This window comes from Tribolium castaneum, chromosome 9, assembly GCF_031307605.1.
Source record: "Tribolium castaneum strain GA2 chromosome 9, icTriCast1.1, whole genome shotgun sequence".
Lineage (NCBI taxonomy): Eukaryota > Metazoa > Arthropoda > Insecta > Coleoptera > Tenebrionidae > Tribolium > Tribolium castaneum.
Genome location: NC_087402.1, coordinates 8,296,004 through 8,310,667, shown reverse-complemented (window position 1 = coordinate 8,310,667; position 14,664 = coordinate 8,296,004). Strand labels below are relative to the sequence as shown.

Genomic DNA, 14,664 nt, shown 5'->3' with positions numbered 1-14,664 from the left:
TAATGGGGGATTATTATGTATAAGTGGCGGTCCCCTGAACTCTGCAAGTCAAATTTCGGAAAACAAGAAATGAAAAATTAAAAAAATATCCACTCAACAAGCAAACTTTCTTTGATCAAATATATGCAAATTAGTCGGGTCGCGTTTTGATGTCGGCCGAGCACAAAGTTGGAGTTATTTGCAAATCCGGTCACATTTTACTTCCCGGCGATGCGTAATGCTTAGCAAATTCAGCTTTAATTAGGAGGTTGAGGGGAAAATAAATCGAGACGGGTTAAATAAGAGTATGCAATTTATTGGACAATTGTTGTTAATAAGGAAATTTTACATTAACTGTTCTTGAAACTACAAGTCTGGCATATTTACATTACAAGCGACCAACGAAACGGTGAGTGAAACAATCGGTTGCAGACTACGATCATTGCATACATTCATTTTTTATAAAAATATTGTAGTAAACAAATATCTTTGCGTAAAGGCATACAATAGATAAACGACAACTGAGGAAAGAATAGCAATGGCAAGATTGCACGTCTCTCAATTCGTACACCAAAGCCGGAAAAAATATAAAACGTACTGACCTAAGAACATGAAAGGCTTATTAGTATTTACATAAACATTGCATTTCTTAACTAAGATCGCACGTGTAAAGACAATCCTCCCGCCCTTTTGATTTTTTACAATTTTGTAAAACCTTAATGTAATATTGTCTTTAGCTGGGTGTTGTTGTGATTTGTTGCCGAGGCTTGAAGCAAGCTACAAGTACCAGTATAAAGTGACCAACCCCCAAAACACCAAGACACTTTTGACTACATATTTACACCTTGATGAAGCGTTAAAGTAACACCGTTGATCACCTTACGACAGCTAAAACATATAGAGGCAGAGTAACTAACTCTAAATATGAGAGACCATCTCGTTGCAGACTACCTAACTGAGGCTCACAAGAAGTGCTTGTGTCCTAATCTATCATATTTAGAAGCGTCTTGTTAGTTAGTGCATTGTGACAAACACCACGTGATACTATCGAGTCTTAACACAAATTTTGTACAGTTTTATTGTTAACCAGCTTAACGAGCCGAATCCCAGCTAATGTGCTTCAAATCATCCAACACAGGAGACAACAGAGAACGAAGATCCGCCGAAGAAGTTGAAGTAATGTATTTCTGGGTTAGAGGAGATTGCAGATGTCTGTGTTTGATTACCTCGCGCTCCACAGGCAAGAGACACAATTCCTTAAAAAATCACTTTACTTCTAAGCCATCTTACAACCTACAACAAGTACCTGCAGAGATTTTACCGTATCTCAAGAATCACTACTCCTACTTTTCCGTCCGGTTAAAGACCCAACGATTGATTTCAACGCCGCTCCAATACTTTTTCCAGGAGTGTGGAGGTTTGAATTGTTTCGTTCGAGACCTTGAGGGTGCGCGTCGAGACACTTCTGGTATCTCAACTAAAACACAACTCTCGATAACCCAAAAAAACTAAACGGAAGACCAACCTTGCAAGCCGCCTCAATTGTCTTACAAAGGGCACCAGAAGACGGTTCGCAGTAAAACACATGTGCAACAAAAGTGTCCTGTGCCGTATGCATTACGAAAGCACAGTGTTTGATAATTTTTCCTATGCCTAAGAAGGACAAGTAGCGGACGCGGCATTCCGCTATCAGCCTATCGTCCTGCAAAAAATTATTTTCAATAGAACGACCAAAAACGACTAATTTTGCTCATTTAAAATGCATCAATTCGGCCAAAACCAACGTTTTCTCGTAAAAAGTCAAAGTTCTTCAAGAACTCTGGAGCGGAAATCTTCCTTTTCGGCCAAAATAAAGCAATTTAAGCGTGAAATCGTGAAAAAACAAGTAAGTTAACAAGACTATTACAAAAAACGTCGTTTTTAACCAAAATAAAGCCACCTATAGTCTCGTTTATAAGCGAGGAGTTATCGAAAATCAACACATATCAACGGAACTAATAAAAATCATCGTTTCCGGTAAAAACAAAACGATTTGAACTATTTCAAGGCAACTATTTCAAGATACGTTGGAAAGTTTCAGCGAAATAAGTGTAAAAATCGTTGTTCTCTGCAAAATTCCACGTGTTTTCACAGAATCAATTCAAAAATTTGAATTTTTGGCATTACTGTGAGTAACATGCTACAGACTGTTCGGTCTAAACCCCACAGTAGAAGTATTGTAATTTGTGTTACTTATTTTATGATATTTATCTGAAATTTTGAACATAACCCTAAACCGCTAGGTCCTGTTCAATAAAAATACCAACAATATGCAACACTTCCAATTGTACAACTTTGTCATTTAAAATAAAAAGCTATGTTATTGCATTTTTCGATCAATGTTTTTGAAGACAGTTTTTATCACGATTATCCATACCTTACAAATTTTATTTGTATATTTCTTTTTTTGGATATGCATTAATATAAAACATAATAAATTGACAAAGAAAGGTATAAAATCTGCGTTTTAAAATGTCAAAAAAAAATTAACAAACCCCTAAATTTTCATACGTTTCAAGAACTCAAACTACTTGAGTACACAAAGCCCTTTTTTTTAAAAAAAAGTCCTATTTCTTCCATTATGCTATACGCAAAAAATCTTTGATTCACTTAAAAAAAGAATATAATGCGTTATTTTTTATTTATTCTACTTCAAATTTGGATAATAATAAAAAATAGCAAATAATACAAGATAATAGCAAAAATAATGTCTTATAAATTACCTAATACATTTTTTTTAATAATTTTTACTAGCCACGCAAAAATCTTCTGATTCCCCCAGAAGTTACTAAAATATCTGTGCTTAAAATATCGGAAGGCGATAAATCTTTATAGAATGCATGCAGAACTGATATAAAAATATAAAAAACTGACAATAAAAAGCTGTCATTTTTGTAAAGAAAAAATGAGAAAGGCCGCACTCACAACTTTGCACTCCAGCGGTTTAAGACTAGAGACGGCTAATAGATTTTTCAGTGCCACGAGAAAGTTACTATACACAGTGTTGGGCAAAGGTAGGAACCAAGCGCATTGGGCCCAAACTATATGTACCTACCTTACTAAAAAACTTATTAGTACATCACCTATTTTAAAAGTGTGATAATTTTTCAAGAATTTTTTTACGAAATTTCTTTTAGTTTCCAGGTTATTAAAAAAAAAATTTACTAACTCAGAAAAGTAAAAAAAATTTCGAAAAAATATAAATGTAAACATAATATAAATAAACATATATATATATATATATATATATATATATATATATATATATATATATATATATATATATATATATATATATATATATATATATATATATAAATAACCTTAATAAAATTATCGATTTTTGAAGAAAATGTAACAAGAAATATTCTTTATTAATTAGTTGATAAATTTTTACTACGAGTATAAGACATTGTAGAAAACACCTGCAATTCACATGCATAGAAAAAGATTTAATAGCAAACCCTGAATTCTGTGTGATTTTTAGTTTTTGAGATACAGCAAAAATGTACTTACCTTGTACTTGGGCATAGAGAAATCTGATAAAACTAATACAGATTTAAAATTAAATAACAAAGCTGACACCGACTTGAGCTCATTGAGCTCCTAGGACCTAATGGATTATAGCTGTGTAAAAAATTTCAGACGAATGTCTGTATTACTTCAAATAATAATACTTCTAATGTAAGATTTTTTGATGGTTCAGCCTATACAAAAATAATCACCATGAGTCTTCTTTTCGAACCTCTTCGCAAAAACAACCAAATTCCGACACAAAACGAAGATAAAAAACAAAAATTTAAATAGTCGCATGGGCCGAATTATTTTGGGCAAATATTCCGAAATAAAAATGTTTAAAAAACATCGCAAAATGTGCGCTTTTGCAAATTTTGCAATCGTTGAAGTACGAACGGCGCGAGTATTTTTTCTAAAATAATTACAACTCACACTTGGACATTGGATTGATATCATAGACGGAGCCACAGCTACGTTAACACACTGCCACTGCTCTGGAGGGACAGTCGCCACAAGTCTGTCAATAGCCTCGTTCAAAACTTCCATTCCAGTGGCTTGTGAGACTTGAGTGGTGCCCAAATATTGAGCCCTAAGTACTTTCTTTGGTTCTTCCATAGGAGTGGGAAACGACTGGGCTAAAACCCCACGTTACCAACCCCCAAAAATCGAAAAATCGCCCACTTACTAACTAAAGACTGGCCGTTACGAGTTAATCGTCGATGTTCAGTTGGTAGGTTTGTAGGTCGCGTAGCTAACGTCCGACCGTTGATATCGATTGGTTTAGCTAAATTCTGTTGCAAACTTCGTTCTATCATTATTTTTTTACAAATGTCTCTTAAAGTATTGGCAATAGTGCGGGCAGGCATGTCGCAACGAAACACGTGACACATGTGTTTCCGGGTACTTCGGTCCCTAGCTACGTAAGCAAAATCTCTGGAAAAGCAAAATTAATTGGTCAGAAAAAAATTTAGTTACAAGTGGTGGGCTATAACTGATACCTCTCCCTGAGTAACGCAAGCACAAAAAATTTCAAGTTTAGTACAAAAGTATGAAATTGTGGGGAAAATTACCTTCCATTATCGCGTCCCACTCCCCAAACCCTTATAGTGTGAATAGGTTGAGTATTTAAAACGGTCAGATTCTCCGGATCGATTAATTTTAACGCACCCTCGTCCAAATCCATGAACAAATCCTTACCCTACGAAACGTAATTAAAAAAAATAATTGCGTAGTAACGCAACCTACATCTCCCCATCGGCCCACAACATCCAAAAGGTCATTCTTTCCAACCGATAAATCAACAATACATTTATTTACAGCTTTACTACTCCTCTCCGGAGTCAAATCCTCTTCGGCGATTTCAACCCAGCCCAAAGACCGAACCGCGAATCGGATTGGTCGCTCGCGTGACTCTTGCTCAGGCTTCGAAGGGTAACTTCGCCGTCTACAAAGCAAAATTGTAACACGAAACTTTCGGAAAAATCGCAAACTGACTTAAAAGTCAGATCATTTTTCCGCTTGCGGTCCTCCGACTCGAGGTCCAGGGCCGAGCTGGTGCTACTTCTGGTGACGGAGCCGATGCTGTTCTCAAAAGTCATCATTAAAACATCGTTTTCTTTATTAATGTTGTGTTTCGAGTCGAGTTTTTTCGGTTTTTCGCTCTCGGGTAGCACTGGGACCTCGCGCTGGATCGTTCCGCTCTTTATGTGCCAATAGTAGGGGCCATCATTGTCTGAAATCAGACGTTTTATTGGCTGAAAGTCGGTTTAAGTGAACTTTTCAATTACCTTCGTGCTTCTCCCAGCCGGGAGGTAAATCAGTATCGTCGGCGCTCTCTTTATCGGGCGAGTATATCTCAATTTCTTCCGCACATTTTTGATTCTTTTTCTTCACCGGAACGGCATATAAATCATTATTAAGCTGGCCGGGTATGTGTGGCACGCCCTTCTCCTGATTGTCCTTGTTGTTCTTCGCCGTCTTCTCGCTAATGCTACAATAAAGAGAATTTCAGTGCCGCCGTGTCGCAAGCGGCACAAAACTCTTGACGTATGGGATGTGTTTTATTTAGGACATTGGGTTGAATTAGGTGTTTTAATTAAGTCTTATTTTTGTAACAAAGCGGTGAAATGTAAATTCATGAAATGATGTGCGAATGAAGCACGAAAATAAAGCGGAAAAACCTACTTTTCTCGCGTTGCTCTTTTTTCGCTGTTATCCATGACGTATGCATTTCCATTGCGTTCATTACTCCTACAACAAACAAACTTGTCAATGATTTGCTCCTGCGAAACAATGGCTGCTAATTTTTCTCTCTACTGGAAACAAAATTAAAACACTTTTTGCACTACCTTCAACCCGTCTGCACGAAACACTCCATCCCATCAATCAATTAAGAGCCCTATCATTTACCTTTTATTGTCATTGATGTTCGTCAAGGGCCCGCTCGTGATGTCCACCCCCATGGTGCCGATATCCAAGGCAGCGTACGCCTTCCGCCCAGGCTCCTTGATACTGTGCCCGATATTGCAAATATCATCCAACTCCTGATAAATATCCTCGTAGAGATTCGTGTTTGAATTTAGAGCATCGTCGATACGCGTCGGGTCCAAATGATAGTTTGGATTTTCGTAGCTTAAAAGACCGTTTTCTAAAATTGTAAAACTCAGTAAAACGTGGTGACAAAGGGAGTCTCACCGAGAAATATATCCTCTTCTTCGTGCGCTGCATGAGCCGTTAAAGCTGCCATGCTCTGGACTAGAGTAAGCAAAGACGAATACGGACTACGGGAATCCGAAAGGCTCGCAAAATTTACGTAGAAACCGAGAGGCGCTTTGTGGAACTCGCCACACAACATCCCCGAGCAGAACTACCATTCCTTTCTACCTGCAACAAAAGCAGGAATTTTTACAGGAATGAGGACAATGAGAAGCCCGCCACGGGTAAATCTCTCAATTAAAAAAAGCGGAAAATGGTTTTCTGAGGAATATTTCGTTGGGTGGGTTATTAACTAAAGAATAATTAAATAATAATCACATTTATTAAGTCCAAAAAAAATTAACAAAATAAATACAAAACAGAAAACGGAAAAAATAGAACAACAATAGTCTCATGTTTTTTGCAGATCCATTTTTAACCATAAATATCTAAGGAGTCACTACACACCTAAATGATGGCATAAAAACAAAAACAATAATCAGTTAAACCAGGTCAAAAAATCAGAGTCAAAAATACTTTATTTTGAGCTTCAAAATCACTTATTGTCGAAATATGATGAGAAATAATATCGAAAATATTGATATTTTGGTCTATTTCGCTAAAAGCTAAATATTTGAAAATTTCCATAAATGTTACAATGTAGATTTTTTTTGAACAAAACCTTTCTCGCTAACTCGGACTATTTTGCTCAAAAAAAAACAAAACGGAAATCATTTATTAAAGGCGATAATAACGTTACTTTTTCCATTTCCGGGACTAAAAGTACGCCTATTTATCAAAATCTCACCTATTTCGTATAAAAAATAATGTTCGCAAATAACATTGTTTAATTTAGTTTATTTTTAAACAAAAAACTCACTTAGCGAACAATTTAAACCAGAGTACATCAAATCACATCAAAAAATCACCTAATTAAATAAAAAAATGACCTCATTTCAAGATAACAACTTTTATTTTGTCAAATTTTCTTCCAATAAGCTAAAAAAAATCAAGTTAAAATAAAAAATAATGTTATATCGCTAAAAGCACACTTAGTGAATGATGAATAAATATTTTTGTCAAAAAGACAAAAATCCACGTGTTTTCTCGTTGATTTATTATATTTTTGACCAAGAAACTCAACTTAAATCAATTAAATTACGTGAAAATTCACACACGTTTGCTCTGTTTAGAGATATCCATTAAAACACGGCAAAAATCACCTAATTATGTCAACAATTACCTTATCTTGAGAAAAAAACGTCTTATTTTGCAACATTTCCTTCTAATTCGACGAAAAATTTCCAGTTAAAGTCGGAAATAATATTATAAATATATTTTGCAGAATTTCATGTTTGTTGTTTTTTTTTTCAAATGCTTCTGCATATTTTGTAAGCAAAAACGCCATTTTCTCGCAAAATTTTGCTCAAAATGACTGAAACTGTATCCACAGACCTTATTCTGTAACTTTTTTAAAAAGATGTTAGAACTGAACACTGGTTAAATTCGAAAATCTAGGAATTTTATTAGCTATTGCAATAACAAAAACAATTAACGACCTTTAAATTTTACCGATTTCGTTACAGAATATGCGCTTATGTAAGTCAAAAATAACGTAGCTCTTGCCATTTTCAAACGTTTCAGTACGTCTTTCAGTCAAAAACTCACTTATTTCGCACAAAATCCCTCAAATAAGCCAAAAAATCATAAGTAGAGATAGAAAATGACATTATTTTAAACTTTCTTCGTTTGATTAATTTTATTTAACTAGAAACACCCTTATTTTGTGAGTTTCCATTATTAAGACATGTTGAAAAATCATCTAATTACAACAAAAATTAATAATTTCGAAATATTTTTTTTTTTAAACTAGGAGTATATGTGGTCAAAATGTTTAAATCATCTTTAACTGAGCAAAAACTCACTTTTATCGTTAAAACGTACCAAAAACTTAATTACAGCGAAAATTATACATATTTTAAGCTAAAAGCACCGATTTTACAAAAAATTCTTTTGTAAAACAAAAAGATTCTAATCACGAAGTTTACAAATATTACATTAAAATAAATTAAAATTTGGATTAAAACATGAATATTTTATATTGCCTTAAATTTGAACATATTACTTTAGGTACGAGCATTACAAAACACCCCTCCACTAAAAAACGAAACAATTTTTAAAATATGTGTGAGAAAAAAAATTGAAGAAATGAACAATTAAGTAGGTACACACGCAGTATGTACAAATAATTTTTAAAAATACTTTTGAGAAAAAAAATTCTGAAAAAATACTAATGAAATGAACAATTAAGTAGGTTCACAAGGGCGCATAATTTGTTCATTCTTAACAAGAGATTAAGATAAAGTATGTCTCATAGATAAATAGAAATGTTTAAAATTGCTGTGAACCGCTACATTATTCAATTACGACATAACGAGTGGAGAATTGGCAAAACGGAAACTTATCTGAAAATCCGATTTATTCCAACAATTCGACACAAATTTGAAAATATTGCATAGCATTTTAAATCTTCACGCGATTTTGGTTCTTCCCCGCAAATTGTGTGAAACTGTAATAAAATAGTGGGACAATATGTCAAGGTGAATATTTATGATCCTCGCTTGACATTTTCTGCACCGTCGTATTTATAAAATGTAGTGTAATTAAAGTATGGCATTTGTAAGTCCGTATTTAGTGTTGAACTTTTGCCCGTTAGCTTCCTCCACTATTCCCCGAATTAAAAGTGATTTCGTAAATCAATATAAAGTCTAGCGTAGTCTCATCCTTGTCCTAGTGTGTGGTAAAAACCCCTAGGATATCGAATTTCGTCCATCAACAAGTCAGAAAGTAAAAAAGCCTTAGTAAATCCACAGGTCGTCTGGAAAAAAGTTATTATAGGTTATGGAGAGTTGCAGCTCGAAATCCTGAAGGAATATAGCGATGCAGTGCATAAGAAAAATGTACTCGTTCTCCGTCTCGTCGTCTATTCCGTTCCGTTCCCCATCAACATTCACGCTCTGTGTGAGTAAGAATTGGAGTTTTCTTCATAATCCCCGTTTTCGTTCCGTGAATTAGTGAATTTGGTGGAAACGGTGCGATTAATCGAAACACGCAGACAAATTTAGATGAAACAGATCGATCAACGTCAGACAGGAGAAACTAAAAGTCTCGAAGGCGAAACAAAGAATCGGTCGAACAATGAACCAAGATCCCAATCTCATTAATTGGGAATTTTTTTTAATTAATGGACTAACGAACCCGCAATTGCGTTAAGCCATATGTAGGCCAAGGGGTGCAACATCGACTCTTACCACATCGGCACTAAGCTCGCCAACTCCGCAGTAAAAAGCCCTTTAGTGGCGGCATTAATTTCCACATAAATTTTAATTATGTTCAATACATGGACACAAACACAGAAGTTGCGCGTGTCGCGACCACCTTACTTAACGGGCGGAGTGAGGAAGTGGCGCTGTCGGTACGGAATATACTTGGTTCACCCCGCGCATCCCTTAGACCATGCTATTGATTTTTCGATTGCCACCGGCCTCGACTTCGCTCAAATGGTACATAAAAATCTAGTACATTAACAATTGCTTTACAATATGATCCATCAACCTCCGCCCCGGAAAAAATCGCTAAAAACCACCCCCGAGGCCCGGGGCGCCGCATTGATTCGCCACATTACGTGACTAATGCAATGACAAGCCGCAAGGTCAGGAAAAGAGGCGCCACGACCTAATCAGCGAAAAAATCAACGACTTACAAATACCTGGGGCTAAATTTGGCTCCCGGAGCTTTCACGCGACACATTCGATTCAAATTGAGACGGAACAGCTTCATTGCGGGGTGGTTTAAATGCAAGTGGGTGTTAAGAATGTAAGGAATATACTTGTGGAGACAACAGTTATTGGACATTGTTCAAGCCATTTTATAGGAATGGAGACAAGTGCTATGCATTTTATAGCTAACGTTACTCACATTGTGGGTTCTGCAAGGAACCGACATAGGGAAGGACAATACGCGACAATGTATTCTTTTTAGTCAAGGAGCAGATGCTCGAGACAGAAACTGTTCAAGAAACAACAGATCCATTTTATTATTCAACGTAATTATGTTCCAAACAGAACGCATATTTTACTATTGTAACTCCTGAAATAAACACAATTTAACAAAAAATGTTGTAACTAGAACACCTTCAACAGCCTTAGTCAAACAATCAGCATAACGTATTTATAAGATCATATGTAGGGCGTGCAAAATCAATTTCTTTATTGTTTGTGAAGGAATATTTTTGCGTTGTCTACATCTTTCGTAAACTGACAATATGTCTAAAATATCCGAAGTGTTTCTAGTCGCACCTAATTAAAGACCGCAACTTAGACTCAGCTTAGTAAAGAATTTTTGCAAAAAAGCACCTTTTTTAATTTTGATCAAAAAAGTTAGGGTTATTGCTATTTTAATATACGGGGTGAATTTGATAGTTTTGCATACATATTTCAAGGGATGATAGTAGAACTTCAAATAAATCAAAATAACTTAACTATAGCCTTATCCAAGTGTTAATAATTTCTGAGCTATAGAGGGTGGAAACCTCCACTTAAACGTCAGAATATTCGTCAAAAAAATGCAATGTTATAGATATTTACGTATTTTGAGTACGTTATTCTAGTAGATTAAGAGACGCTAATAAGACAAAAAAAATCTAATCACAAAGTTTACAAATATTTAATTACATGAAAATAAATTAAAAATTGAATTAAAACATGAATATTTTTATTAGCCTTAAATTTGAACATATTACTTTAGGTACGAGCATTACAGAACAACCCTCCACTAAAAAAAGAAGCAATTTTGAAAAAACTGAAAAAATATTAATGAAATGAACAAAAAAAATGCAAAATATTTACGTATTATGAATACGTTATTCTAGTAGATTAGTAGTCGGTAACATTTGAGAGAATAAAATTCGGTGGTATCTTCTACAAAAAAATGATGTAAAATTTCTAATTTTTTATAATTTTTTTAATAAGGTTGTTTTTGCAAATTAATTAATATAATAGGTTTTCAAAAAGTAACTTCAACATTTTTTTAATAAGTTTTTGCATTTCCTTCTCCGATCTAGGAGAAACAGCACAGAAATCAACACGAAACCATGGAGACAAAATAAAGATAAATTTTAAAGAACTGTTCCAAAAAATTAAGATCATACTTTGTTACAATTTAATTTGGTGAAGTTTAAGGTTGTCGTAGCTAGACACCCGAGAACTTTAAGCGTTTTCGCATAAGTGTTATTCAAAATTTTTTTGTTGGAACATTTTCATTTAAAACATGTTGCTATGGGAAGTGTGTTTTAAAATAGTGAAAACACGTTGCTATCGGAAACGTGTCTTAAAATAGTGTTTATAATCTAGGATTCAGATATTAAAATGAAGGCTTAAAATAATACCAACAAAAAAATAATTTCTGTGTCTCAAAAACTATTCAGAAGCATTCGGATAAGGTAAGTTGAGTTATTTTGACTTATTTTAAACTCTACTATCAGCCCATAAAATATATGTATTAGTACTTTCAAATTCACCTTGTATTCTCGTTTCTAAGGATGATAATTTTTACTGGAGGATATAAACTGGTACAACCCTTAACGATAAAAGAGCTTCGTAAAAAAACATATAGTATTATTTTTCATGCTTCTGTAGATTTTCTTTAAAATTTAATTTTTTCAGTTTATATCTGGTAGATAATAGTTAATTGAACCAAATAAATAATATATAAATTTTCAAAAAAAGGTTTGTTATTTTTTGAAAATATCGATTGATGAATAACGTTCTGAGAAAGTAATCAATTTTCTTCTAATTTTTGAAAATTTTCTTGGGTGATCAAACTCTACTGACGATATCCAAAAGTAATTCCACACTGATATAGGCCTAAATTCCAATTTTTTTGTTTATAAGATAAATTTTTCATTAAAGGAGAATTACCCAAAAATAGCAGAACTCAATTTTTGTCGAAAAAAAAACCACTCTTTTCTAGGATGTCTACATTTCAAATAAACTTTACTTACCTTCATTTCAAATTTTCTCTGACATGACGCTTATTAGAAAGAACTGCTAGGTTCTCCAATTCTTTGCTATTTATTTGAAGTTTTGTAAGCGTTTCTACATAAAAGAACTGGTAACTATACTATAGGTGTACCTTATTTACTGTGCACTTAATTAATATGTAGGTACAAAGCTAAAACAAATTGCTTAAAAAATTACTTAAAAGTAATTCCTGATACTGATTCTGGTCTCTGCAAAATATGTTTTTTTAAATAGCTTCAATTTTTGTCAAAAAATATTCTCATTTAAAAAATTCCGAACTCAAAGGACGTGTAAACATGCAAATGCAAATAGTTTACCCAAAAACGCTTAGCAGACAATAAAACAATAAAGAATAACGGCCTAAGTATTGACTTTTTCTTCAATTTTTGTGGGGCATTAAATATTAACCATAATCGAAACGAACGTGTTTGTGGGAGTTATTAACATTATTTCTTCAAATTGTGATGAATCAATATGACTTTAATAGAACAATGAAATATTGAAACGAGTCAAAATACACGGTTAAAAATGAAATCGTATGTTTAGGATTCTCCACATAAAACAAGTGCTTTTCCACTTTTTCACCCCTAGTTTGCATAGCAATCAATTTCGATGTCTGTTAGGGAAAAAGGGTCATAGTTGCGCAGTCTACTTGTCGCCACTGATAATTAATTTTAATCAGATGGATAGGTGGCAACGACTAATGAGCCCATGCACGCAGTTTAACCTGCGTAAGTAACTCTATAAATAAAGCGGATAAAGTGATAAAAACTGTTATTTCGAGTTGAAAGACGCGGCAATCTATAAGCCTGGAGAAACATCTAGAAAATAGGAAACGATCCTTTGTACACAAAAGCAAAGTTCTTTGACTTTTCTATGTATAATGTAAGCAGAGAAAGCTCCAGTGGAATTTACGATTTAGTAAACATCACATAATGTCACAATAAATTTGTGTCCTCCGAGAGATAATCAAAACATTATGGTATTTGATAAACGAATTTCACGAATTATTCATTAATCCACATAAACATTTTTTACCAAATTGCTGTAATAACAATCAATTAGAAGGAAAAATTCATCCCATTCACTGAACGAGTAATTACCTCATTCTGGAATCAATAGCGTTTTACTGCAATTTTATTGATGTCGGCGTTTGCACAAATTACATCGTAAATGTAACGCTTTGCTTTATACAGTTTAACTTCAACAATAATTAACGAATCTGTAACCCCTAGCGAGGATAAAATGACAATAAAACACAGGCTTATTAAGTGGACCCGAGTGGACAAATTCTCTCAGAAATTAACCCGAAACATGACTTCCGGTCTCTATTGTGTCACGATAAATATTTATGGAAATTGCAATATTGTTCCACTTTTGTTACCAAAAAAACAGCAAATCTACACAAATGTAAAAGAATCTGATTCGTTTGGGTGAAATAGTAATTTTATAGCCGCGGAATGAGGTTTATGTATGAATCATCATCAAAAGGATTTTTGTGTCTTCATGAAACCTTTCACTTTATGGGAGATTATACTTATTCAATGTAAAATTGGATTAGGCATAAAACCATAAGAGGGCATAAAATATTCAAACAGCACTCAGATTTGATTTTTACTTATTTATTTGACGAAGGCATAAAATTCTAGTGAACGAAACATAACGATTCAAATTATTTATGTATGCGCTCTTTACTTTATGAATAAATAGGATAAAAATAATGATTATCTTATGCCCACCTACGAAAATTATTTATTTATTAACTAAATAATGTATTATTACTTAATACTTAAACGAGTGCGATAGGTGGTCAAAAAAAATAAGAAAATAGGATAAGTGCTCACTAATTGGTCTAATTAAGCACTGAGATGAGCTAATAAAGGAAATAATATTTGTGTCTCAAAGACCTACATTTTTAAGATTATAAAACAATTAGCTACTATTTAAACAGAAAAAAATAAAGCTCTGTGAGTATCGACTTACCTCCCCCTGCAGAATGGAGAGCAGCGCTTAGCCCTAATACCTCCCATGCAGTTGTAGCAATATCCACTACTTTTTCTAACTAGAAACTACGAAAATCAATACGAATATGAAAATTTGAGCACAGTACTCACTCAATAAAATAATTTATTGGTGTTATTAACCTCTCTACAACCGAAGTAGACACTGAGTGAATCGAGAGTTGGTAGAAATGGTTCGATTGTCAAAAAAGTGGGAGGCCAAGCCTCTTCCAAACCACACCTCTACCACCGATTTTAATAATTTTACAGTTTTTTTATTTGATTATTATTTATTTCTTGTCTAGTAGCAAATTAAGCTCCCGTTATATGCAAATGTAGCTTTAATTTTCTGCTTA

General features: G+C 33.8%; 1 protein-coding gene across 9 annotated transcripts; it reads right to left on the bottom strand.

Annotated features, from left to right (window-relative positions):
- Positions 1 to 274: 274 nt before the first annotated feature.
- LOC662960 (protein Fe65 homolog) lies at positions 275 to 14,650 on the bottom strand. 9 transcript variants are annotated; one of them, XM_064358643.1, is made up of 14 exons: positions 14,423 to 14,650; positions 14,292 to 14,370; positions 6,229 to 6,417; positions 5,944 to 6,181; positions 5,719 to 5,784; positions 5,322 to 5,524; positions 5,029 to 5,266; positions 4,780 to 4,978; positions 4,605 to 4,732; positions 4,220 to 4,467; positions 3,967 to 4,169; positions 1,505 to 1,681; positions 1,327 to 1,456; positions 275 to 1,272 (listed from the first exon to the last, which is right to left on the bottom strand). In XM_064358643.1, the coding sequence occupies exons 3-14, from the start codon at positions 6,386 to 6,388 to the stop codon at positions 1,256 to 1,258; spliced, it is 2,007 nt and encodes a 668-aa protein (XP_064214713.1). In that variant the 5' UTR covers positions 6,389 to 6,417; positions 14,292 to 14,370; positions 14,423 to 14,650; the 3' UTR covers positions 275 to 1,255. The 9 variants fall into 9 exon arrangements, with proteins under 9 accessions (XP_064214713.1, XP_064214708.1, XP_064214710.1 ...); XM_064358638.1 differs by having other exon boundaries at positions 275 to 1,235; positions 1,286 to 1,456; positions 14,292 to 14,377; positions 14,423 to 14,649; XM_064358640.1 differs by having other exon boundaries at positions 275 to 1,235; positions 1,286 to 1,456; positions 6,229 to 6,413; positions 14,292 to 14,377; positions 14,423 to 14,649.
- Between the last annotated feature and the right edge of the window lie 14 nt (positions 14,651 to 14,664).

Excerpts from the sequence above, each read along its gene's own strand:
- LOC662960 (XM_064358638.1), bottom strand. The coding sequence starts at position 6,388 with ATGTTGTGTGGCGAGTTCCACAAAGCGCCTCTCGGTTTCTACGTAAAT. Across the intron at positions 6,182-6,228 it reads AGAAGAGGATATATTTCTCG|AAAACGGTCTTTTAAGCTAC; the intron begins GTGAGACTCCCT and ends TTACAATTTTAG. Across the intron at positions 5,525-5,718 it reads AAAAGAGCAACGCGAGAAAA|CATTAGCGAGAAGACGGCGA; the intron begins GTAGGTTTTTCC and ends TCTTTATTGTAG.